The sequence below is a fragment of the Equus asinus genome, chromosome 13 (assembly GCF_041296235.1).
Source record: "Equus asinus isolate D_3611 breed Donkey chromosome 13, EquAss-T2T_v2, whole genome shotgun sequence".
NCBI lineage: Eukaryota > Metazoa > Chordata > Mammalia > Perissodactyla > Equidae > Equus > Equus asinus.
In genome coordinates, this window is record NC_091802.1 from 41,319,484 (window position 1) to 41,343,991 (window position 24,508).

At 53.0% G+C, this 24,508-nt stretch overlaps 3 protein-coding genes across 7 annotated transcripts; 2 read left to right on the forward strand and 1 right to left on the reverse strand.

Moving 5' to 3' along the window:
* Window positions 1-186: 186 nt before the first annotated feature.
* FKBP10 (FKBP prolyl isomerase 10) lies at window positions 187-8,190 on the forward strand. Its single transcript, XM_014833857.3, has 10 exons — window positions 187-523; window positions 2,935-3,080; window positions 3,404-3,593; window positions 3,711-3,856; window positions 4,229-4,418; window positions 4,574-4,719; window positions 5,238-5,430; window positions 5,915-6,057; window positions 6,310-6,473; window positions 6,821-8,190. Exons 1-10 carry the CDS (start codon window positions 279-281, stop codon window positions 7,004-7,006), a joined length of 1,749 nt encoding a protein of 582 aa, XP_014689343.1. The 5' UTR covers window positions 187-278; the 3' UTR covers window positions 7,007-8,190.
* Window positions 8,191-9,560: 1,370 nt separating this feature from the next.
* NT5C3B (5'-nucleotidase, cytosolic IIIB) lies at window positions 9,561-18,010 on the reverse strand. Of its 5 annotated transcripts, none has more exons than XM_014833873.3 (9): window positions 17,928-18,010; window positions 17,626-17,724; window positions 16,924-16,993; window positions 16,791-16,856; window positions 14,106-14,191; window positions 13,151-13,240; window positions 12,056-12,218; window positions 10,989-11,189; window positions 9,561-10,065 (listed from the first exon to the last, which is right to left on the reverse strand). In XM_014833873.3, the coding sequence occupies exons 3-9, from the start codon at window positions 16,948-16,950 to the stop codon at window positions 9,931-9,933; spliced, it is 768 nt and encodes a 255-aa protein (XP_014689359.1). In that variant the 5' UTR covers window positions 16,951-16,993; window positions 17,626-17,724; window positions 17,928-18,010; the 3' UTR covers window positions 9,561-9,930. The 5 variants fall into 5 exon arrangements, with proteins under 5 accessions (XP_014689359.1, XP_044600955.1, XP_070339359.1 ...); XM_044745020.2 differs by having other exon boundaries at window positions 16,791-16,837; window positions 17,928-17,989; XM_070483258.1 differs by having other exon boundaries at window positions 16,791-16,837; window positions 17,827-17,965.
* A 732-nt stretch (window positions 18,011-18,742) lies between these two features.
* KLHL10 (kelch like family member 10) lies at window positions 18,743-24,461 on the forward strand. Its single transcript, XM_044745018.2, has 5 exons — window positions 18,743-19,056; window positions 21,530-22,019; window positions 22,727-23,344; window positions 23,656-23,805; window positions 24,017-24,461. The coding sequence occupies exons 1-5, from the start codon at window positions 18,863-18,865 to the stop codon at window positions 24,389-24,391; spliced, it is 1,827 nt and encodes a 608-aa protein (XP_044600953.1). The 5' UTR covers window positions 18,743-18,862; the 3' UTR covers window positions 24,392-24,461.
* The last annotated feature ends 47 nt before the right edge of the window (window positions 24,462-24,508 follow it).

The following is a 24,508-nucleotide window of genomic DNA, read 5'->3' on the forward strand; positions in this document are numbered from 1 at the left end:
GTGGGGTGGGGGGACGAGGGGGAATCTGGAGTTCTTTGCGGTGCATTCCTCGGCCTCTAACCCTCTCGGCCTCCCTCTCCTCCGATTCCACCCCACCTTCACCCGCCCCGCCAGCTCCGTCTCCCCACCCCCATTCCACGTGGACCAGCCAGGGCGGGGGTGGGGAAGGAGGACAGGAAGAGGGGGAGCCAGCTCGGGGAGGAGAGGGGTGGGGAGGAGGTTGGCCGCGGCGACTCTCTCCCTCGTCCTCACTGCCGGCCGTCGCAGCTCCAGGCACCATGTTCCGCGAGGGGCCCCCCAGCCACACCCTCCTTCGGCTCCCCCTGCTGCAGTTGCTGCTGCTGCTGGTACAGGCCGTGGGGAGGGGGCTGGGCCGCGCCAACCCGGCCGGGGGCCCCCTGGAAGATGTGGTCATCGAAAGGTACCACATCCCCAGGGCCTGTCCCCGGGAAGTGCAGAGGGGGGATTATGTGCGCTACCACTACAACGGCACTTTCGAGGATGGCAAGAAGTTTGACTCGAGGTAATGGGTTGGGTGCCCCCAGACTCGCCACTCCCCTTCCCTGAAGCTGGGGCCAGGCTCTTTTAGTCCTGGGGTTCGCTTGTTGCCTCATTTAAGCTGTGTGTGCATCCCTATACTTACTTGGTGGTCCTCTAACCCCAAACACGGCACCCTGGGTGGGGGGACGCCCACATATCCATCTCACAAAGACATCCCTGCCCTCAGCTTCAAACCTTCGCCCCTCCAAGGACCCCATTTTCTTGCACACAAGCTCCCCACATCCCCCAAAGTGCTTGAGAATCCAGGTGAACTGCTCTCTTTGCTTCCCGGTGCTTTATTTAAAGACCTGGGTTGGGGAACATTTTGGTCCACAGTGTTGGGGACAGGGCATATGAATCCTCCAGTCTCAGCCTGGGACCCCCCTACCTTCCTGCCACGCTGCCTCCCCTCTGGTTCCTGCCCCAGATTTAGTGCCTGTGAGGTGACAGAAGAGGGAGTAGGACCTTTTGTGGAGGGGTGGGGGTCATCCACAGCAGCCAGCAGGATAAAGCAGGGGGGCATTATAATAAGACAGCAGGGTGGATCGGGGCGTGTAGGGCCCAGCTCAGTGCAGGGACCCTGGCTGTCTACGTGTCACACGGTCAAACATGCCACCCTGGGCTCCTCGGAGGGTTCTTGTGCCTCTCTCTCCGGGTGTCCCTGCACCCCCACCTCCCTCCATCTTAGCTCTACCACGCCAGTGCTGCCGCCCATCTTGCCAGCCTTGGGGTTTGAGAGTCTGGCTTCTGGTCTGCTCCAGGCCTTTGGTCTGCTCCGGCAAGTCCGCTTTGCTTGGTGGGGGCAGAGCGGGGCTGCTCACCGGCCTCGGCTAAAGCTTGGGTCCCAGTCACACGCACAGACCCCCAGCCCACACCGCAGGCCGTCCATCCCTCTTAGACCCTTCCCCAAACACACAGCTCAGCCTGGGGAATCAGTGGCATGTTACCGGGTAAGAACGGGAAGTCCTGAGTCCGAGACCCGGGGTTCAGCCCCAGGCTGTGATCGATCACGGACAAGGAGTTTGGGCTCTTTAAGCTTCACTTTGCTTATCTGAAAAATGGAGATTAAAAATAATCTGAAAAACTGAGTCCCTACTTCCTAAGGCTGATGATAGGACCCAAGGTGATGAATGAAAGTGGACTCGGCACAGTGCGGGCATCTGTGAGCGGAGTCAATACACACTAGCCGGAGCCGCAGGCCCTGATGGTGTTGAGCTGGTAGAAACTTCGTGCATCGCTCAGGCTCCCACAACAGCACCGTGAAGGAAGCAGGCCAGACGTGAAGCCAGCTCAGTGGGCAGTAGCCAGGAGGACAGCCCTGAGCCCTGGACCGCCAGGAGTCGGGGAGGGGTCAGGAGTTGGGGTGCTTCCCTGGGGGGGACGCTGGGACCCGTTCCTGCAGGGCTGAGCTTGGAAAACTTTCACAACCCGTGGCCCCTTCAATCAAAAGCAGAATCTCCCAGCCTCCGTTAACTGCGGAAAACTTAAAATTAAAACTGGAACTAAAACCAAAAGTAAGCCCTGGCAATTTTAGAATAGGCCTTTTCAGAATTGAAAACTCGCCCTTAAAACCCCAGCCAGCTCGGCTTCTCCTTCCTTTCCTCGATGACGAATTGATGGTGCAGTGGCACAGACGTGGACTCTGGCGTTCCACAGGCCACGTTTTAGCTGTGTGACTTCGGGCAAGTCAGTCAATCTCTCAAGTCTCAATTTTTCTCATAAGAAACATGAAAACGGGGGCCGGCCCGGTGGTGCAGCGTTTAAGGGCACACGTTCTTCTTCAGGCGGCCTGGGGGTCCCCGGTTCGGATTCCGAGTGCGGACATGGCACGGCTTGACAAGCCGTGCTGTGGTAGGCGTCCCACATAGAAAGTAGAGGAAGATGGGCACAGATGTTAGCTCAGGGCCAGTCTTCCTCAGCAAAAAGAGGAGGAGGATTAGCAACAGATGTTAGCTCAGAGCTGATCTTCCTCAAAAAAAAAAAAAAAAAGAAAAGAAAAGAAACATGAAAACGATAATGCCCACCTCACAGGGGAGAAAACTAAATAAGACAACGAATGTAAAATGCTAAGCATTTAATCCGGCATATCGTAGGTCATTAATAAATGCTCCTTCTCCCATTTGTGCTGGACCTACCCCTCCTTTGCTGTGAGCAGATACTAGCAGCAGACAGACCGGCAAGCACCCCCCATCCCAGGCAAATAAAAACCCCTGGCCTCCTCAGGACTTCCCTTCTGTACCAGCCCATCCTGTTAAGGCGGGAGTCTGGCCCCCCCAGGAGGCTTGAAGGAGGGAAGGAGCACATGGCTCTACACGTGTGTACAGGGAGGGGCCTGTGCCTTTGTGTGCGCCGTGCATGTATGTGACCATAGGCGTCTGTGCCCTCCCCCCCCAGCTATGACCGCACCACCTTGGTGGCCATCGTGGTGGGCGTGGGGCGCCTCATCACCGGCATGGACCGAGGCCTCATGGGCATGTGTGTCAGCGAGCGCCGCCGCCTCATTGTGCCTCCCCACCTGGGCTACGGCAGCATCGGCGTGGGTGAGACGGCTGGGGCCCTGGCAGGGGATGCAGGAGACCAGCAGGCAGAAGCAAGGACCCCAAGGCCAGAAACCTGATGCTCAGAGAGGGAGAGGGACTCACCCAAGGTCACACTGCATATGCAGCGCAGGATGAATAGCGGCAGGTCTGGAACTAGAGTTTCGGTCTCCTGCCCCTGGGCTGGGAGGAAGGGAAATAACAGAGCCCTGGGTGGGATCCTAGCTTGATGAGGAAGAAGGGGAAATAGGGGTGGTGGAGGGCGAGGCCAAGCAGGAGGCTCAGACCTCCACTCCACCCCCACCCTGGCTGCCCGGCCCTCACAGCGGGGCTCATACCCCCGGATGCCACCCTCTACTTTGACGTGGTCCTGCTGGATGTGTGGAACAAGGCAGACACTGTGCAGGTGAGCACCTTGCTGCGTCCACCCCACTGCCCCCGCATGGTCCAGGACAGTGACTTTGTCCGCTACCACTACAATGGCACACTGCTGGACGGCACCGCCTTTGACACCAGGTAAGGGCTGGAAGGAGCCCTGGAGCGCTGGGGACTGTGGCATGGTTGGGGAGGGACTCCAGTGCCCATCCTGCCTCTCCCACTACAGCAGCATCACCTCTACCTCATTCTCTGCAGCTATAGTAGGGGTGGCACTTATGATACCTACGTTGGCTCTGGCTGGCTGATCAAGGGCATGGACCAGGGGCTGCTGGGCATGTGTCCTGGAGAGAGAAGGAAGATCATCATTCCTCCATTCCTGGCCTATGGCGAGAAAGGCTATGGTGAGGGCAGGCAGGGATTCAGGGGGATTCTCCACAAGTGGGTTGCCTCATGCAGTTGTTCAGGTTGTGCACTGCACAAGGGTACCCAGCCAAGGAGGCAAGTAGAGATGAATCTAGCCCTTGGTGATCATTTGTCTAAGAAGGAGTGCTTTATTTTGATCCACACAAAGGTTCAGTATGGACTGGTGGTGGGCCTGGGGAAAACTCACTGAGACCGCACAGGGGGAGCAAGAACCAGGGCTGCTCGGTGGCAGGGAACCGGGCTTTGGAGAGCAGGGTGGAGGTTTTGCACAGTGCACAAGGCCTTCCTGAGTCAAGAAGGAGCCCCTATCTGCTCTCCACTTGTATGGTTCAAGCCTGTCCCTTCCCCAGGGACCGTGATCCCCGCGCATGCCTCCCTGGTCTTCCACGTCCTACTGATTGACGTCCACAACCCGAAGGACACTGTCCAGCTGGAGACACTGGAGCTACCGCCCGGCTGTGTCCGGAGAGCCGTGGCTGGGGACTTCATGCGTTACCACTACAACGGCTCGCTGATGGACGGCACCCTCTTTGATTCCAGGTCAGGGTCCTGCAGAGGGGCGTGGGGGCTGGGCGGAGGCAGAAGCAGCTGAGGTGCGAAGGAAAGTACCAGGTGGTGGGGCGGCTCTGAGCAGCCGGGAGGGGCAGGGTCCCCTGACTCCCTGCTGCCCCCCCCCCCCCCCACCTGTATTGCAGCTACTCGCGAAACCACACCTACAATACCTACGTGGGGCAGGGCTACATCATCCCCGGGATGGACCAGGGGCTGCAGGGCGCATGCGTGGGCGAGCGCCGGAGGATCACCATCCCCCCTCACCTGGCCTATGGGGAGAACGGGACTGGTAGGCTCGTTCCCTGTCCCCAAGCCACCACCTCAGCTCCTCTCCTAAACTGCTCACTAACCTTCCCCTCAAGGGGGACTCCAGCCCACCCAGCTCCTGCCACACGGACTCCATCTTGTTCTCCCGGGGCAGTCCCCCAGCTCTCCCCTCCCACGCTGCCCTGCAGAGACTCCTGAGTCTGGGGAGGGAGGGTGGTTGTGGAAGAAAGAAACGGCATAGCTCTAGGAAGCAAAGGGACCTGGAGTTGAGACCCAGCCTCAGTGTCCTCACCTGTAGACTGGGACTGATCACACGGATCAGCGGGGTGAGTTCCTGGGAGGCTGCCAGACGGTCTGTGTGACGGCCTGTCTAATTAGCATGCGCCCCGCCCCCACCCCAACAAGACTGTGTTAGAGCTGACTGTGGACAAGCGTCCCGCCCCATCCCGTTCCGGGCAGGGAAGGTCTTGGGGCCTCCACGGAGACCCTGAGCAGCCCCTCCTAGACTGCGAGCTGATCCCCTCCCCCACTCTGGCCCAGGAGACAAGATCCCTGGCTCCGCTGTGCTGGTCTTCGACGTGCACGTCATCGACTTCCACAACCCTGCGGATCCCGTGGAAGTCACCACGCTGTCCCGGCCCCCTGAGCCCTGCAACGAGACCGCCCAGCCCGGGGACTTCGTGCGATACCACTACAACTGCTCTCTGCTGGATGGCACCAGGCTCTTCTCCTCGTGGGTCCGGGGCAGGGCCGGGGCTGGGCAGGTGGGTGGGCCCAGGCATGGGGAGTCCTCCTAACAGCACCCCCACTCTTGCTTACTCCCTAAGTTCCCATCTGAGCAAGTGTCGGGGAGGGGGAGCATGAGAAGCTGAAATTGTTCACTCTGCAGGCAGGCGGCAGGCGGAAGCTAGCAGTAGGGAGCTGCTGGCTCCCTTTTATGGAGGGAAACAAGCAAGGAGGGATGAGCCCTCAAGGCCACACTTCAAGGGCGGTGGCAAGAGAAGGGAGTCCCATCTCTGGACCGCTGGGCCCCTGCACTCTGCTGCGTGGGGCGGCGCCAGGAGTGACTCAGGAATTGAGGGCTTGTCCTGGGCCCGCCCGGGGCACAGTGGGTGGTGTGAACTGGGGTGTGTGGGGAGGAGTGGAGGGGGCACAGTGGGTGGTATGAACTGGGGCGAGGGCAGCGAGGACTGACCTGGGAATCTGCTCTCCCCCAGCCATGACTATGAGGTCCCCCAGGAGGCGACTCTGGGGGCCAACAAGGTGATTGAAGGCCTGGACAAGGGCCTGCAGGGCATGTGTGTGGGAGAGAGGCGGCAGCTCGTGGTGCCCCCGCACCTGGCACACGGGGAGAGCGGAGGTGAGGGCAGACTGGTCTGATTGGTGTTCTGTCCCCCTTGCCCCTGGCTGCCTTGGGCCTTGATGGCTGATGGGAGGAGTCCGGGAAGCCTTCTGGATGATTCTGTAAACATCCCATGCTCCACTCTCCAGCCCCCAACAGGGGAAACTGAGGCCCGTGGGCTGGGGAGCACCCTGGCCAGCCTTCGAAGTCAGGCCCAGACCCTGGCCTGACTAGGACTCTTCCCTTCTCTCCTCTTCTCCCTCCCTCCAGCCCGGGGGGTCCCTGGCAGTGCAGTGCTGCTGTTTGAGGTGGAGCTGGTGTCCCGAGAGGAGGGGCTGCCCGCAGGCTACCTGTTTGTGTGGCATGAGGACCCTCCTGCCAACCTGTTCGAAGACCTGGACCTTAACAAGGATGGCGAGGTCCCCCCAGAGGAGGTGGGTGAGGAGTTCAGCCCTTATAATAACCATTCCCACGCTGTCATCCAACAGGAGCCAGCTCGCATGGTGGCATGTGGCAAGAACGCCGTCCATGTCCACTGTCCTGTCTGTGGCCGTGCTCCTGCCCCTCTGCTGGTCACTGTGCCCGAGGTCCCTGTCTGCCTTTTCTTCGGGCGCACACGCAGCCCATTTCCCGCCGCGGACTGTCCCCAGCAGGCTCTCCACCCTGCTCTTCTCCCTCAGTCCTTACTGGCTGGTGTCCACCTGGGGGCCCTTCCTAAGGCCACCACAGCTGCTCAGGAGAGACCCTCACCCCCACCCTCCCCTTGGCTCTCCTTGCCCAGTTCTCCACCTTCATCAAGGCTCAAGTCAGTGAGGGCAAAGGACGCCTCATGCCTGGGCAGGACCCGGAGAAAATCATAGGGGACATGTTCCAGAACCAGGACCGCAACCAGGATGGCAAGATCACTGCCGAGGAACTCAAGCTGAAGTCGGACGAAGACCAGGAGCGGGTCCACGAGGAGCTCTGAAGGGCAGGGGCCTGGGCACAAACGCAAGGGCCCACTTCTGGGGGGACAGTGGGCAGTGGGGCTGACCTTCCAGCAGTCTCCCTACCCTCTGCTGGGATAGCGTCAGGGAGCGTCTAAAAAGTGGTCAGAGGAGACAACTCTGGTCTTCCCACAAGCCCGAGTAACATCCACAGCACAGACCTCTATTGGGCTTTCTCTTCCAACCCCAACCCCTTCTAACAGTTTGGAGTTACAGAGCCAATGTGGGCATTGGTGGAGCCTGGGGGTTGAATGAGCCATTGCTGGCCCCTCGCCCACACCTCCCCTCCATGTCACCAGACTCTGAGCAAGGCGACTTCACCACTTGTCTCCCCAAACTTCCCTTTATCTGTACTTCTCACCATCCCCAAACCCCCACCTCCAGCATCTTTCCTCTGTGGTGGCAGCTCCCCAGGAGCATGACCCAGGGCTGGCGGGACCCCAGCCTTCCTCCTGCAGCTCTGGCTGCTTCCTGGGAAGGGGGCAGCTCCAGGAGGGCAGCCCCACCTCACCTGTCCTGTCTCCCCTCACTGCATCCAGTGGCGGGTGAGGTGACCCCATGGTGCTACATTTAGGGCTGGACTTTGTGTCACCTTTCATCCTTAAAGAAAGCTGCTTGCTCTAAGGGACCGAGGAAGAGGAAGAAAGTGAGCAGAGGTGAGGAAACCTACTTCCATGGGCCTCAGGGCCACGAAATCCTTGGTTCAGGGCTGAGACAAACTTGGAAGAGGGGCTTACTGGGGGCTGAGGAGCAAGGGGGGGGGGGCGAGCTCTGCGTACTCAAAAGGCTAAACTGGTGCCAGATCCTCTTCTCCTTTGTGCCAAATAAAAGACAGCACCAACGGCTCAGGAACTGGTCTTTCTCGGGGGGAGGGCTTTAGACCCAAAGATTGGGAAGAAAGGGAACAAAGCAGGCTGTGTTCCTGCCTGTCACTCAAGACTCTGTGTCCCCAGGTCCTGGCCCCTTCCTCCAGGGGTTCCTGCCTCCCTGAGGCCCAACTCCGGGCCCTCACCACGGAAAGTGAGCCCCAGTCTGCTGGAGGGAGGATGGGGAGTGGGTGTCCACAGAGGAGTGGGGCCTGTCTCCTAACTCCCTGCTGAACGGAAAGACGAGGTCCCTGACCTCAAACACGACACGCGAAGCTCAAGGATTAAATTAAACCACACAGGGCGGTCCCACTCTTTCATGCCGATTTCCAGTGTTCCCACCTTCCCACCTCTCCCTGCTCCCGGCTACCAGCCATGACCACCTGCTCCATCCTTGTCCCTCTCATCAGAAGGAAAGGCAGTTGAGTTCAGGCCTCCAGTGTCTATGGGGAGGAGTTGCTTCAGCCACCACTCAGGCCATCTGCCCTCTGCTGCCTGGCTGGACTCTGGCCAGTGCAAAGATGACCTGAGCCATCAGAGGACGTCGGGGGGGAGGGGTGCTCAGGTTGGGACTGGACTCGCTGAACTGCCCCCACGAGCACCGATTTCATGCCTGGGACCCCCTGAGAGATGTGGCCTCTCCCCACAGCTGGTGACTGACACTCTCTGGTCCCAAAACATCCAGAAGACCCTGAGGGTCTGACAGTGGCCACAGACCCAGCCTCCAATGGTAATCATGCCCTGCCCAAAAGCCCACAGGACAGCCCTGAACCGAGCCCACATGGGGGCAGCGTGATGCGGAACAAGCAGGGCTCGGGTCAGAGACACCCAGACCCTGGCTCTAGCTCCTAGCTGTGGAGTTGGGACAAGTCCCGGTCCTTCCTGAGCCATCTGCAGATGGGACCTACACCCACTGTCAGGGTCACTGTGTCCATCCAGGTGCACACAGCAGGCATTCAGTCAACTCTCGCACTGCCTCTCCTTCAGCCGTGCAGCTAAACACAACCTCCCAACAGCCAGGCGGGCAGGAGGGTGAGAGAACGAATTCTCTGAGGGAGGGCAGGCGAAGAAAATGCCAGGTGAACTGGCTGGTCTATAGTTTTTTCTTCAATAGGTGCCCAAGAGAAAACTCAGTAGTTCCTGAGCACCCAAGTCAACAGGGAGGGGAGAAGGGAAAGGAAGTGAAGAAGCCCAAGACCGCCAGACGACAGCGGAAATCACCCCCAGTTCACTTTGCCACAGAGATCCTTCCCCCTCAGGTCCCCAGTCTCACCCCCTTCTTAAGGTCATCCATTTCAGTGGCCCTGGACCCACAGAAGGAGGAGGGAAAGGAGCCAAGGGCCCCAGGGAAGATATCCACCCAAACAGATCCCTCTGGGGATCCCAAAGTGGGGGCTCCACAGACAGGGCCAGCCAAACCCAAGTGAGCCCAGCTGAATTTCGAATTTAACAGCTGCATGGGAACAAAGGCAAACATTCCAGGTCAGAAACGCATCCTTCCCACCCCGCCTGCCCCCCTGATCCCCACAGACACACGGGGGCTGTGCTCGGGCTCTCCTGGGCTAATTCAGTGGTTTTCAAGCTGTGTTCCGTGGAGCCCTAGTGGCTTCTTGGAGGTTCCTGCGCCTTCGGGGCCGAGGGGTGCAGACTCCGGGAGCAGATCCGAAGAGCTGTTTGTTCCTTCTTTATTGTGATCTGTTTTGCACATTAGATCGGTTTGAAGGACAGCTTCCCATGTTTAAAAATTTTGCAAAAAGAATCCTGGACCAAATGACCCCTTGAGTGCCAACACCCTGCAGGTCCACAGTTCAGCTGGAACGGCTCTGGCTGCCCTCCCCCCAGGCAGGGCCGCCCTCGAGCCTTGGAGGACACCAACAGAAGGTGCTGGGGAAAGCAGGAGGGAGGGCGAGGGCCCAGCAGCTCGGGCGCCCTGGACTTTTCTCTGCACACACAGAGAAGAGCGGTGCTCCCAGCAGAGCGGCCCCTGCGAGGCCCCCTCCTCGTCAGGGCCTGCAGGGCCCAGCCCCACCCCCGTGCGCTCAGGAGCCCTGCATCTCCATCCAGTCCCTCTGGTGCAGGATGTGCTGCAGCAGACCGTTGACCACGTCCAGCGTCTCATCCTTCTCCAGCACGATGTCATAGGAGTCCATGTAGCGCTCCCGCCGCTCCTCCACCTGCCCGGAGGGAGGGGAGGCTGAGGGTCCCCCCAAGTCCCCAGCCCCCTGCCTCACCCACTGCCTCTGACTCTCTAGAACCCGGGGCTGTGGGATGAGGACATTCAAGCTGCAACTCGCCAGGAGTTGTTCAAGGTTCCCAGGACCTGCCCTTTGGAGACATGGATGGCAATGGGCATGGGCTGCCATAATTAACCCCTGGGTCAATGTCAAAAGGACAGTAAGAAAGATTAAATTTTAAAAACCAGATGCTACCTCTAATCTATCTGGATTGAATCTTCACAAGGCCCAAGCATCCTGTGGGACTTCAGCACCTGCTGACTGAGGATGCGGACTGGTGGCCTTCTAGCTTGATATCATACTGTGCCCCTTTACGACCACACTGCTTTCGCCCCTGGTCTGTTCTTGTATTTCTCTTCTCTAAATTATAAGCCCAACCCTGAATGCTGACACCTCCCATCTCAATCACGCCTTACAGGTATGATTTAGGATTTAGGATTTTGTCAGCCTCACCAATTCCTAAACTATGTCACCTTGGGCAAGTTACCTAACCAGCCCGACTCAGTTTCCTCAAGTGTAAATGGTGTAATGGTTACTCCTCAGAAGGCTGGTGTGAGGATTATATGGGTTAATGTGCCTGGCATGTGGTGGATACTCATTAAGTGTAGGCTCCAATTAAGTGCCTGGTGTTACCCCGTCTCTGAACTCCAGTGTCATGCCGTGTGGTGAGCACGCAGCCATAGTTACTGGTCTTGTTCTCCTATGAGAATATGGAATATTCTCCTGGAGAATATGGCTTGTGTCTTACTTCAGTACCTCTACTACTTAACACAGTGTCTAGCACATGGAAGGTGTTTGATAAGCATTTGTTAACAGGAATTGAGGGAGAAGCAAGCCACGAAGAGCCCTGGTCACCTACCTACCTTGTCATTTAGGAAGCCAATCTTGAGAATGTTCTCCACCCCAGGAACCCCATCGGCCATAGTGAGGTCTCCCATGGAGTCTCCCAGCAGGAGGATGTTGGTTTTGCCCTGAAGCTGCTGGAAGTAACCGGAGTTCTCGCACACGGAGCTGTTCTTGTTGTACGTGTGTATGAGCTGGCCCTTGAACCCCTGGAGGAAGCCCTGAATCATCAGGAGACAGACAGACGCGTTATGGGGACACTTCTAAGGCCAGTTTTCCATTGTCTCCGTCGCAGAGGAAAGGGAGTCCTGAAAGCCATAGATAATGCCAAAACTTCACTGTTTTCTCAACTAAAGGTTGGCAAGCTCAGGCCCATGGGCCAGAGTTGGCCACTTTCTGTAAATTAAGGTCTACTGGAACCCAGCCAGGCCCATTTGTTGATGTCTTGTCTGTGGCTGCTCTTTCGTGTGGCAGAGTGAGGAGCGGTGACAGAGATCATACAGCCCACAAAGCTCAAGACATTGATTACCTGGCCTCTTACAAAAAGTCTGCAACCTCTGGTCTAAACGAACAGGGACCATCCAATACGCTGATGCCCTGCTCTGGTGGAAGCATGAGGCCCATGGTACAAGCACTGTTCAGGCTACATGTGTCTTAAGCCTCAGCTGTGGGCCGCGTCCTGACCACAGGTCAAAGGGATGACAATTCCAGCCATTAGTTTTAAGGGCAAGAAGAGAGAACATGGGTGAGTTGGAGCAGCCCAACTCTGGTTCTAGAAAAACAAGTCAAAGTCTAAGCTCTTGAGTACCTGGGGTGGCACATGACCCATGACAGAGACGTGGGGCCTGGCTGACCCCTGAACTAGGGTCCCCCACAGCGAAGCCGACTATCGGCCAAACACCAAAGAGTAGGTCCTTCAAAAATAATGTCCTTAGCTGGCATAAAGAAATAAGTAAATGCCCGAGGGCAAAGAAGCGAGCATGTCCCCACCTCCCTCCCCGGGTTAGGGCTAATGTTTCGGGTGACGTGTCCTGGCTGGCAGTCCCCATGCCTCTTCCATTCCCAGCCCAAATGAGATCTGGCTTACATCTTCATCAAAATCCATGTAGTTGGACACAATATGGATGTTAGGGTGGAACACTTTCATCTGTTGGATAATTTCCTCCAGGATGTCACCGATGCCCGCGGAAAAGATGAAAAGGGGGACGTTGTTCTGGTAGAGGGTGTTGAAGAACGTCTTGTACCCCTCCCTGAAAAGAGAGGAAGAGGCTCTGAAATGGCTCGGCCTCTGCTACAGTTCTTCATAGTCTACTGGGGTTATATATTATTAAATTTTCTTTTTTTAAAATATTTTAAATTGATGTATAAAATGCATACAGCAAATGGTTAAAGTGCACTTATCTTACGCGTTCAGCTCATATTTACATATACATACACCCCTGCCATTACTAACCAGATCAAGGTTCCCGCATGTCCCCCCGTCAATGCCATCCCTCATTTCCACTTCACACCACCATTGGTTAGCTTTGCCTTTCCTTGAACTTCATATAAACGGACTCATTTTTGTTGTTGTTGTTTCTGGATTATTTAGCTCTAGCAAAACACAACCAGGCAGCTGTCCTGGGGCAGCTTCACTGAGGAACACCCCAACCCCGCTCCGGCATTCACTGGGTCTGCACATGTCTCTACTCTCTTGGCTTTTCACGAGCTAGCCTTTCTCCCCAGTTAGGACACATAATCCTTGCGGGCAGGCACCCACGTCGACCCCTTCCTCTATGTGTCCGCATCCCTTCTCCAGGAAAGAACACTCCAGCAGGGAGAGCTGTACGGTGAAGGCTGCCGATGATCAAGGGTCCCAGGCCAGCTGACACCCACGTCTGGATAAAGAACACCAGTCACCATGGGGCCGCACAAGTCTTTTTACCACTGGGAAAAATGATCTGGACGCTGTCTGCTCTAGGAGACAAAGTCCTGGTCACGTGCACGCTACGTCCACCACCAGCAGACTGCCTTAGCTGTATCGAGAGAGGAGAGCAAGACTTTCCACGTCAGCTGCTCACGGTGCTAAGCCTCTTCTGACTCTCCCAGCAACTAACTCCTTTCCACTCGTTCCCAGCCTCTTTTTTGCGAGCAAACTAGTTCCAAACAGTCTGGCAGAAACGTTTCCGAGCAGGAAGCTTACCTCAGCATCGCGTTGGACTCCCTGACCACCTGCGCTATCTGAGACTTCTGAATCTTCTGCTGACACAGGAGGTTGTGCGCCTTGGTCCACCTGGAAACAGACACCCCACAAAACCCTCAATTCAAATCGCTGAGTGAGTGGAGCACCCTGTCCCTTTGCAGGGCCATGTCCCCTCTGGAGGGATGACAATGGAGGGCTCATCCTTTTCCACAGAGCCATCTCCTGAAGGAGCTCCTTAAAAGGAGAAGGGTGAGAAAGCTACACAACAGGGAGACGAGTTGGGCACGAGGAGTGCTGACGTCAGGGTTCTTCAGGGGCCGGCTCCATGGCCGAGTGGTTAAGTTCATGCGCTCCGCAGCGGCAGCCCAGGGTTCAGATCCTGGGCGCAGACATGGCACCGCTCGTCAGGCCACGTTGAGGCGGCGTCCCACATCCCACAACTAGAAGGACGTGCAACTGAGATATATACAACTGTGTGCAGGGCGGGTTTGGGGAGATAAAGCAGAAAAAAAAAAATTGGCAACAGTTGTTAGCCCAGGTGCCAAAAAAAAAAAGGAAGATTGGCAACAGTTGTTAGCCCAGGTGCTAATCTTTAAACAAAAAAGAAAAAAAGGCTCTTCTGAATCCCTTCCCCCCGACCCGACTCTCGGGAGGACTGGGGCTCTGTCCAGTGACACTGGCTTCTGTAGGAGGGTTATCTCCCCAAAGCGCTATTCCCCCAAACCCAGGGGCTTCTCACTCGTTCCAAGGGTTCTTGGTGGGCACCCGCTCTGGCAGTAGCTATCAGTAGCCCCGGTGTGTCTGGACAATGGTTCTAATAACCGGGCCTGTGGCGTTCAGGTACACATCCAGTAAGGTAAGGGGGCTTGTCATCTCGTTAAGCTCAGAAAACAGACACCCCTCCCAGACCAATCCATCCTGAGGGCAGGAGCCTGTCACCGCCACCACCACTTACCATTCCACCATATGAGGCAACTTCTCTTTGATGGTCCGGTGTGGGTCAATCTCAATCGGGTAATAGTGGTGAAGGAGCATTTTGAGCTGGGACACCCAAATGAAGAGAAAAGCTGTTAGTCCACATGAGGTTTTCCCCAGCAAAGTCCTACAATTTAGGGGGAGAAGAAAATCACCCCGAAGACGCAACCTTGCGTGAGGAAGTGTGGGATCCGCAGAGCTGGTCACCCCTTGCACTCACCCTGAGAGAGCGAGCTCTGAGCATCAGGCACATAAAGAGCTTTTGCTATCACATAACCGGGTCACTAGGATTTTGTTGTTGTTGTTGCTGTTAATTAGCTCAGTCATCAGGCTTTAACCAGTAAGAACTGATTTAATGCCGTGTTCCCCAAAATGTGGTACACCTTCTCCGGCGGCAGGCAAGATAACTCTGAGGGTCACATGGATAAACACTTTTCGTTTTAGTAGTTTTTGATTCACCTTGACCATTAGAAATGTACATTAGAAGAAGAAAACTAGCACATCAAACTCGTGCTTTCACAAAGCTTTGTTTCTTTTCTAAGTTAATTGCATTTAGATTTTTAAAAGCAGGTCAATTTAAAGAAAATACTTAGTAAAAGTCATACACAGATATGGCAAAAAAAAAAAAAATCATGAAAGTGGAACTAGCAGACTGTAGTCTGGGACACAGCACGTCAGCGGACCACTCCCTCCCACGGCCAGCATCAGGTGAACCACCTCCCGAGCATCTCTATGAGCTCCTTGGACCAAGGTTTCCTTCCACATGCCAGGACCCTTGACCCTTTTGGGAGGCTGTGTTAGGGACTGTGTCACACAGGGTCAGTCAGTAACAGTGCCCAATAAAAATGGGAATTGACCTGGTAAAGAATCCTAATTTTAATATATGCATGGTCTTGGATATTATGAGATCAATGGAGTCCCTGACCATCGGTCCAAAGGAGGGTTAAATGCAAAGATCACACACGAATAAAGGCAGAAAGTGCCAGAAACGTATTAAGATTCTCAATGTGGGTGTTTTTTTGAGTGTGGTAAATTTTTCTAAAAGTATAGTAGAACTAGACAGAAAAGTATTATTTATTTATTTATTTATTTTGGTGAGGAAGATTGTCTCTGAGCTAACATCTGTGGCCATCTTTCTCTATTTTGTATGTGGGATGCCACCACAGCATGGCTTGACAAATGGTGTGTAGGTCTGCGCCCGAGATCTGATCTCATGAACCCACGGCCACTGAAGTGGAGTGTGCAAACTTAACTGCTAAGCCACTGGGTGGCCCCAGAAGAATATAATTTTTAAAAAAGAAAAAAAAGATTTTGAGCCAGCCCTGATAGCCTAATGGTTAAAGTTTGGTGCTCTCACTGCTTCAGCAGCCAGAGTTCCTTTCCTGATCGTGGAACCACACCACCCGTCTGTCAGTTGCCACGTTGTGGCGGCAGCTCACATAGAAGAACTAGAAGGACTTACAACTAGGATTTACAACCATGCGTGGGGCTTTGGGGAGAAAAAAAAAGAGAAAGACTGGCAACAGATGTTAGCTCAGGGCAAATCTTTCCCTGCAAAAAAAAAAAAAAAAAGAAAAGAAAAAAGATTGTATACATAAAATTGCTTTATTTATTTTTTGAGGAGCCCATCAACAGCAAGAATCTTAGTTTTCTCTAGCTTTTTTACACCAGAGAGGGCATCGAAAGCTACTGTCTGATTTGTGGATGCAACTTTCTGGAGGCTGATAAGATCAGGGACGTGAGGAACCACAAAAAGTGACTTGCCAAAGGCAATCAGTGGAGCCAGAACCTACCTTAAGCGAAAAGTGTCATCCCCAGAGAGAGAGGTTTTAGAAATATAAGCGCTACCCAGAATTCACCACCCAGCTCAGTAATGAGTAAGCCTGACAGAGGGTTAGAAGAGCTGACCAATATGACAGACCAACGACACCTAGGACGCAATTCAGTGAATTTCCTAACGAAGTGGAACTAAATGATGTAGTTATTCAGCAGAGAGAGCTCAGCAACCTGCAGAGAAACGCACGATGAGCACGGCTCTGCTCTGGCAAAGAGGCACTGACGGGAAGAACATGGAGCCAAGGAAAACGGACTCCAAGGCTACAGGGTTCCCTTTACAATATTTGCATGCATCTTACAGAAACGGGAGTCATCACACCTTGAGGTTAATTCAGAAGTTTTTCTTGATACCTGTAGCCTTGCCAAGGAAACGGTATTATCAAGGAAAGGGCATAAGGTAGTGGAAAGAGTTTAGGACAGAATCAGATTTATGGGAAAGCCAAGCTCTGTGCTTTGCCGTGTGACGTTGGGTAAGCTGCTCAACCTCTCCAAGCCTCTGTTTTCTCATCTGTTAAATGGAGACAATAATGGTTCTATCCGTCTCTCGGAGTTGCGGGAGGGTTAAACAACAAACACGAAGTCTCCTGTTAACTCTATAGCTAGTAGTGAACATAACTCCCATATTCCGACGATCAATCATCTTAAGTCTTGGCCAATAAGGGAAAGCTGCCTCAGTCTATTACGACTAGGGCCATCTGAGCACAACAACAACAGATTTTTAAAAAATTAATCTTCTCAGGTCTCTATCCCGGAATCTTCGGTCCTAACTGAGAAGCATTTGAAGCAGTATGTGAGAGCCGTTCCTGAGCAAGGCAGGGGAGCAACTCACCTCTTTCCGGCACTCCTCGCTGATGATCTTGCTGTCATCCAGAATATCTGCAAAAACATAAGACTCCTTTTACTTGCCCATTAGAAGCCTTCATCTTGTGGAGCCCAACAAAGCAAGCTAGTCTGTTACTCACTGTGAGAAGAAGGGCATCGCTTTCCATTGTATGCGAACCTGCTCAAGGTCATGTCAAAATCAGAAATGACCTAAAATGCAAGAGAGAGATGACGCCTAGACAGGCTCCTTCCTGCCCGGGGGGGGGGGGGGGGGGGGGGGGGGTGACTGGAAGTCAAAACAGGTCAGTGCCCAGCCCGTGGGCGAAGCCCTGGGAGAGTTAGGAAGGGCCCGAGAGGGAACGAAGAACCAATCCCAGCTAGTACACGTTTAACCGGACGCCCAGCCTCTTCGGGGTGGCGGTGGGGGCTGAACAATCAGGACCCCCTTGACTTTTTCAACTGCACCCATCTCAGTGCCCTGGGTCCTTCCTAAGGTGCTTCCACCTTTATGGCCCATCTCCACACCTGCACCTTCTTGGGGAGCGCGCTGACCGCGGCTGGTGTGGAGAAGAAGCCCCGGGGCCTGGTGTGGGGTGCCCTCTAACTAAAGAAAGCAGCATGACAGTATTGAGAATTTGAAATCCAGGTTTTCAGGCAGGTGGGCTCTTCCCAAGGCAAAACCGGCGAACCAACCCGCTTGCCCTCAGGCCGCTGGCCATTTCTAGAGGCTGGGGGCTTGTAGGTGTCCGCAGCAACGCGGGAAGGCTCAATGGGCAGACACCTCCCCAGGCCCCCCCAGAAACGCCCCCCGCCCCAGCCGGCGGCCTCACCCGGGTCAGTACCTGTAAGCGGTCTCCCCCGCCCCTGCGGAGGGCGCCCACGATCTCCTGCACCCGCCCGGGCTGCCGCATCAGGACCGTGGCCTTCATCAGGATGCTCACCTGTCCCGAGACCCGAGAGAACCGATGACCACGGCACCCCGTTGCGCCCAAGGGAGCCCGGGCTCGCTCGGAGCCCTGTGAAGACGGGCCGGGGGCACCTACTTGCTGGGGTGGAGCGGCGGGGCCGAGGCAACCCGCTGCGCGCCCCAGAGCGTCCCGGGGGTCGGGTCCCGCCCCACGCCGGACGCTTCCTCCCGCCTCACCTCCTCCGCCATGGCGCTCGCCGCCGGGTTGGCGGCGCGGGGACAACGACCGCCCCGCGGCCGCACTGCGCAGGCGCCGCCTCCCGCCGGGTCCCCCGCCAGCCTGGCGAGGCCGGGAAGATGCAGGCGCCGCCTTCAAGGGCTGCGGGGTCGGCTAGGAGGCCCTGGTTCAGGGCTCCGTGTTGAGGAGGGTGAGGGTCCCAAGGAGTTGGGGTTACTGGATGCCACTCTTTCTAGAGCAAAAACCTTGGCAAGAGTGGTCACTTCCAGACTTAACAGTTTGCACGACAAAATAGCGAACGGATGGGAGGGGGTGTGAAAGAGCCATAAAGTGAGTTCTGATAACATCCTGAAGGTGCTTCCTTAACTGCACCCACTCCTCATCCCAGAATAAAATGAGTGGCTGACTCTCAGTCCCGCGGGCAGGAAGGCCCTGGACAGCTGGGCCGGAATCAAATCTAATGAGCTTTCCTCTTGCCTTCTGCCTCCTCTGACTTGCTTTCCCTGAACTCAGTGTCTGGGGGCCAAGTGTGGAGAAGAAGACAGATGAATGCTGCAGAGATACGGAACTGGGCGACTGAAGTGGCCAACAGGAATCTGAGTTCATAAGAACTGACATGTGGTGTTGGTGGTCACAGTCCTGTTCCAGGTTCAAGGACACAGAAGGCGGTGTGGCGTGGTCTTCAGCCTGAGTGGTGTGGTGGGGGAGGGGAGAAGGAAGGAGGACAGGGACAGGAGAGAGTTCCAGAACCTGAGAACACAATCCCGAGAGTGATCTCACTGCGGGCCCAGGATTCTGGAACTTGGGCTGCCTGATGGGCCCTATATGAAAGATGTAGTAGGGAAAAGGAGCGACAGCTGGCTAAAGGGGCCCCCCCACAACCCTCCCCCATCACCCTAGGAGAGCAGCCTCTCTCCGCTGGTCCCAGGGTGCCATGGAGATGGAGAGCGCAGCGGCCTCCACACGTTTCCACCAGCCTCACATGGAGAGGAAGATGAGTGCGATGACCTGTGAGATCTTCAACGAGCTTAGGCTAGAGGGCAAGCTCTGCGACGTGGTCATCAAGGTCAATGGCTTTGAATTCAATGCCCACAAGAACATCCTCTGTAGCTGCAGTTCCTACTTTAGGTATAACAGGGTTGCTGAACTAAGCCGAAGGGGGAATTTGGCTCATTTTGCGATGTTTTGGTTCATTTCATCTTTCCCACCCCACCATCTTAAGTTTAGGGACACTGTCAAAGCTCTGGCTCCTGTCGCTTGGCTCCTTTGTCTTCTGAAGAGGCCGAGCTAGGGCCAGAGCCTCTTCTTTCTAGTTTTCAACCAACTGTTGGTGGGCCTGCTGCTTTTTTTCTTTGATTCTCACCCAAACCAACCTTTGGGAAGGTTGGACACCCGTACTGGATTTCCTACTTAAACCTAGATGACAGTGTCACTTCAGCCACCTCTTATGTCCCTATCCCGGTAGAGACTACAGGCATACCTCGTTTTGTTGCGCTTCGCAAATAGTGAGATTTTTACAAGACCCTCCACCAGCAAAAAAGATTACAACCCGCTGAAGGCTCAGATGACGGTTAGCAATTTTTAGCAATAAAGCATTTTTAAATTAAGGTATGTACATTGTTTTTTTAGAGATAATGCTATTGCACACTTAACGGACTACAGTATGGTGTAAACATAACTTTTATATGCATTGGGAAACCAAAAATTTGTGTCTCACTTTATTGCAATATTTGCTTTATTGTGGTGGTCTGGAACCGAACCCACTATATCTCCGAGGTATGCCTGCATCTCAAACGGGGTGATAAATTAACAAGGACTGAGGGGATGCAAAGGGGGATGAGGAGAAAGAACCAAGAAAATATTTATCAGATGAAAAAGGGAGTTTGGGCCAAAACCATTGTAACCCAGGAAGTGGAAGAGGGATTTTTGCTCATGAGCTGAAAATGTTTGAATGATCCGTTCCAGTGAAGATATGATAAACGCATCCCACCTGTGGCTAAAAATTCTCATTCATCTAGACCTATAGCAGAGTCTACAAAAAGACCAGACAGTGACTATTTTAAGCTTTGCAGGCCATACTGTGTCTGCTGCAACTCCTCCACTCTGCCTCTGTAGTGGGAAAGCAGCTGTAGAAGAGGCTGAAGGGCTTGTCTGTGTTCCAATACATTTATTCATGGACACTGAAATGTGAATTTATTATAACTACCAGGTGTAACAAAATCTTTTGATTTTTCCACCATTAAAAAATGTAAAAACGTTCTTAGTTCATGGGCAGTACAAAAACAAGAGGCAGGCCAAATCTGGCCCAGAGGCTGTCTGTGCAAATCTCTGCTCCAGGGAAGAATTTGATCTCTAAGCCTATATTCCCTTAAACTTCCTAGAAAAAGGAAGCAAAATATATTAGGGTAGGGACTTCCGTCTTGTTCAATATCTAGAAAAGTACTTAGCTACATAAGGGGACCCCAATAAATAGCTGTGGAATTGTAGTCACTCATTCTTTCAAAGATTATTTATTGAGTGCCTCTTTTGTGATAGGCACTATCCTGGGTACTGGAAATAAAACAATGAATAAAGAGATAAAAATTCCTGTTCTCATGAAGCTTACCTTCTAGTAAGAGGAGTAGGCATTAAGTAAATAAAATACATATCATAAGTGCTAGGGGAAAAAAGAAGATAGAGAACAGTGGGTGGCAATTTTAAATAGGATTATCACTTTGCTGACAAAGTGACATTTGAGCAAAGACAAAGACGTCAAGGGAATGAGGGAGTGAGAAATATGGAAGTATGGGGGAGCCTTCCAGGCAGAGAGGGAACAGCAAGTTCAAAGGACCAAAGATGGAAGCACCTCTGGTGTAGTCAAGGAAGAAAGCCTGGAGGGGCTGGAATGGAATGAGAGGGAAGGGGGAAGACGGGAGGAAGTATGGTCAGAGGGGTACTACTGGTCCAGATTTCAGAGGACTTTTGTAGCCCCTGGTAAGGACTCTGTATTTTACTGTAAGAAGGGAAGTCAGTGGAGGGTTTTGAGCGACAGATGAATACAAACTCATAAGGTGGCTGCGATAAGACTATAAACTCTGGAGGTGTCAAGGGCAGAAGCAGGAAGATCAGTTAGGAAGTTACTCCCAATAATCTGGGCAAGACATGGTTGTGGCTTGGACCAAGGAGATAGCAAGAAAAGAGGTGAGAAGTGATCCGATTCTGGATAGGTGTTGACTGAATAATACTTATTTAAAAAGTGTACTGCTCAAGTTTAATTTCCTTAAGCAAGGTAGAATTTGGTGGGCAATGGGTTGGGACAGAAGAGACCTGGGTCTTACTCCCAGCTCTCGATCTCGATCCCTCCATCCACAAAATGGGAAAAGGACCTAGTTATCCTGAGGATGATGAGAGTGACCGAAGTCAAGGTTCTTGGAAAGATTCTCTTGCTCAGTGTATAAAGTACAGTCTGCCCTCCCCCTCCCCACGCCAGTTTATTTCCAACATACTCGTTGTGCACTCCTTGGAAAATGTCCAAACTCTGCTCAACAAGAAGAGGTGGGGAAGAACAGGGGAAACTGGAGAGAAATGTTGCAGTGGCTGCTAGTTTCTTTCTTTTTTCCAGAGCTTTGTTTACAAGTGGCTGGAACAACACTGAAAAGAAGGTATACAACATTCCTGGCATTTCCCCCGACATGATGAAGCTCATTATTGAATATGCGTACACCCGGACCGTCCCTATCACCCCGGACAATGTGGAGAAGCTGCTGGCTGCTGCAGACCAGTTTAACATCATGGGTATTGTCAGGGGGTGCTGTGAGTTCCTCAAGTCGGAGCTGTGTTTGGATAATTGTATCGGCATCTGCAAGTTCACAGACTACTACTACTGCCCCGAGCTGAGGCAGAAGGCCTACATGTTCATATTGCACAACTTCGAGGAGATGGTGAAAGTCTCAGCAGAGTTTTTAGAGCTCTCAGTCACTGAACTTAAGGATATCATTGAGAAAGATGAGCTCAACGTCAAACAAGAAGATGCTGTATTTGAGGCAATTTTAAAATGGATCTCTCATGACCCCCAAAATAGGAAGCAGCATATTTCAGTTTTGCTTCCCAAGGTCAAGTTTAGTTGTTTTTTGTGGGATGCTTAATCGCTCACTTTTGATTCATTTATCCCAGAGGGATTGTCCTAAGAGCCATATTCAGATGTCTGAGAGTCCAGGGCTGTATTTACACATACTTATGCAGAAGGCATCTGCTACTATTCTCTGGAACTTTGCAGTTTTCTTTGCCCTTGCATTGCTAGTTCCTTCTACCCCAGTGACAGCCTTGACCAAAATTCTCCCTAGTAGTGGGAGGAAAGGGCAAGGTCTTCAAAAAAATTCTAAAGGTCTTCCTTTCCTATTTTCCATTTTGTGAGTCTCCCTAAACCCAAGATAGAAGTTGGACTAGAAACAAAACCACGAGTATTGCACTTGATTGTAGCCATTTGGTGCCAATTCATGTTATTTTACATAGAGAGAAACAGATACTCAATTACTGAACAATTACCACAGCTCCTTCTGGTCTAATAGTACATCCAGTGGCCAAGGGATGGGCTAGCTCTGTGACCACTCGAGGTACCTTCAATCTAGCTCATTCTCAGCCTCCAAATGTATACCACCTCCAAAAAACAAATATTTAAACTGTGAGTTTTAAATTTCAAAAACAAAACAAAATATAACCCTACTACAATTCAAAGGCAGACTATAAAACAGGCGGTTTGGGATATGGGTTTTCCAGGCGCCCTCAACTTCATCTGAATGACTCTGTATTTCCTTTTTAGGTTCGCCTGGCCCTAATGCATGCTGAGTACTTCATGAACAATGTTAAGATGAATGACTATGTCAAAGACAGCGAGGAATGCAAGCCAGTCATCATTAATGCCCTAAAGGCCATGTATGACCTAAACATGAATGGACCCTCTAATTCTGACTTCACCAACCCACTCACCAGGCCCCGCCTGCCCTATGCCATCCTATTTGCAATTGGTGGCTGGAGTGGTGGGAGCCCCACCAATGCCATTGAGGCATATGATGCTCGGGCAGACAGATGGGTGAATGTCACTTGTGAGGAAGAGAGTCCCCGTGCCTACCACGGGGCAGCCTATTTGAAAGGCTACGTTTATATCATTGGGGGGTTCGATAGCGTAGACTATTTCAATAGTGTTAAGCGTTTTGACCCAGTCAAGAAAACTTGGCACCAGGTGGCCCCGATGCACTCCAGACGTTGCTATGTCAGTGTGACAGTCCTCAGCAATTTTATTTATGCCATGGGAGGATTTGATGGCTACGTGCGTCTCAACACTGCTGAACGTTACGAGCCAGAGACCAATCAGTGGACACTCATTGCCCCCATGCACGAACAGAGGAGTGATGCCAGTGCCACTACACTCTATGGAAAGGTAAGAACGGGGTGGTGGGGGCAGTGGAAGCAAATATGCCCAGAAATAATGCTCTTCTTCGTTTTCTGGGGTGGATGGAAAACAGAAGTGGCAGTACTCACTGTGCAGTACTAACTCCTTCCTGAAAAGACTAAATGGCCCTTTGTAACTGTCTTTTCTTATTTTACTTAGTAAAAAGCAACGTGGAACAAAGAAACTCAGATTGTACAGGCTGGCATCAGAAGTGTCCCCCCACCGCTATATACATACCCTTTCTTTCTACTCCACAGAGGTAACAATTTTAACAATCTTGGAACTCTCTTTACACACAGGTCTACATATGTGGTGGGTTTAACGGAAACGAATGCCTGTTCACAGCAGAAGTGTACAACACTGAGAGCAATCAGTGGACAGTCATAGCACCCATGAGGAGCAGGAGGAGTGGAATAGGCGTAATTGCTTACGGAGAACACGTATATGCGGTGAGTTTATCTTGTACCACCACAAAAACCATACCCTTAGATTTTCAGCAGCAAATGGGTTTACACTACCATTGGGAAGCAGTTGAAACTTTTTTTCCCATAGAAGATAGTGGAAAAGGGATGTATGAAATCACTGGTCCCCTCGAAGAGGGCCTCCTGGTGCACAGAAGCAATGGCTAACGGCCAACCGTGTTTCCTTTGCCGTCTGCAGGTAGGCGGCTTTGATGGAGCCAATCGCCTTAGGAGCGCAGAAGCCTACAGCCCAGTGGCTAATACCTGGCGCACGATCCCCACTATGTTTAATCCTCGTAGCAATTTTGGCATCGAGGTGGTAGATGACCTCTTGTTTGTGGTGGGTGGCTTTAATGGCTTTACCACCACCTTTAATGTTGAGTGCTATGACGAAAAGACCGACGAGTGGTACGATGCTCACGACATGAGTATATACCGCAGTGCTCTGAGCTGCTGCGTGGTACCAGGGCTGGCCAATGTTGGGGAATATGCAGCTAGACGGGACAACTTCACAGGATTAGCACTGCGAGATGAAGTCAAGTACTCTGCTTCAACAAGCACCCTACCTGTATGAGCCTCTTCATTTAGCTAATAAAAAGTCTAAGCAATAAGAATTAATTCTTTTTTAAAATAAATGCAGTGTTTAAACCTGTAAGAGTACTGGAAAATGTTCAACTTAAGGGAGCCAAGG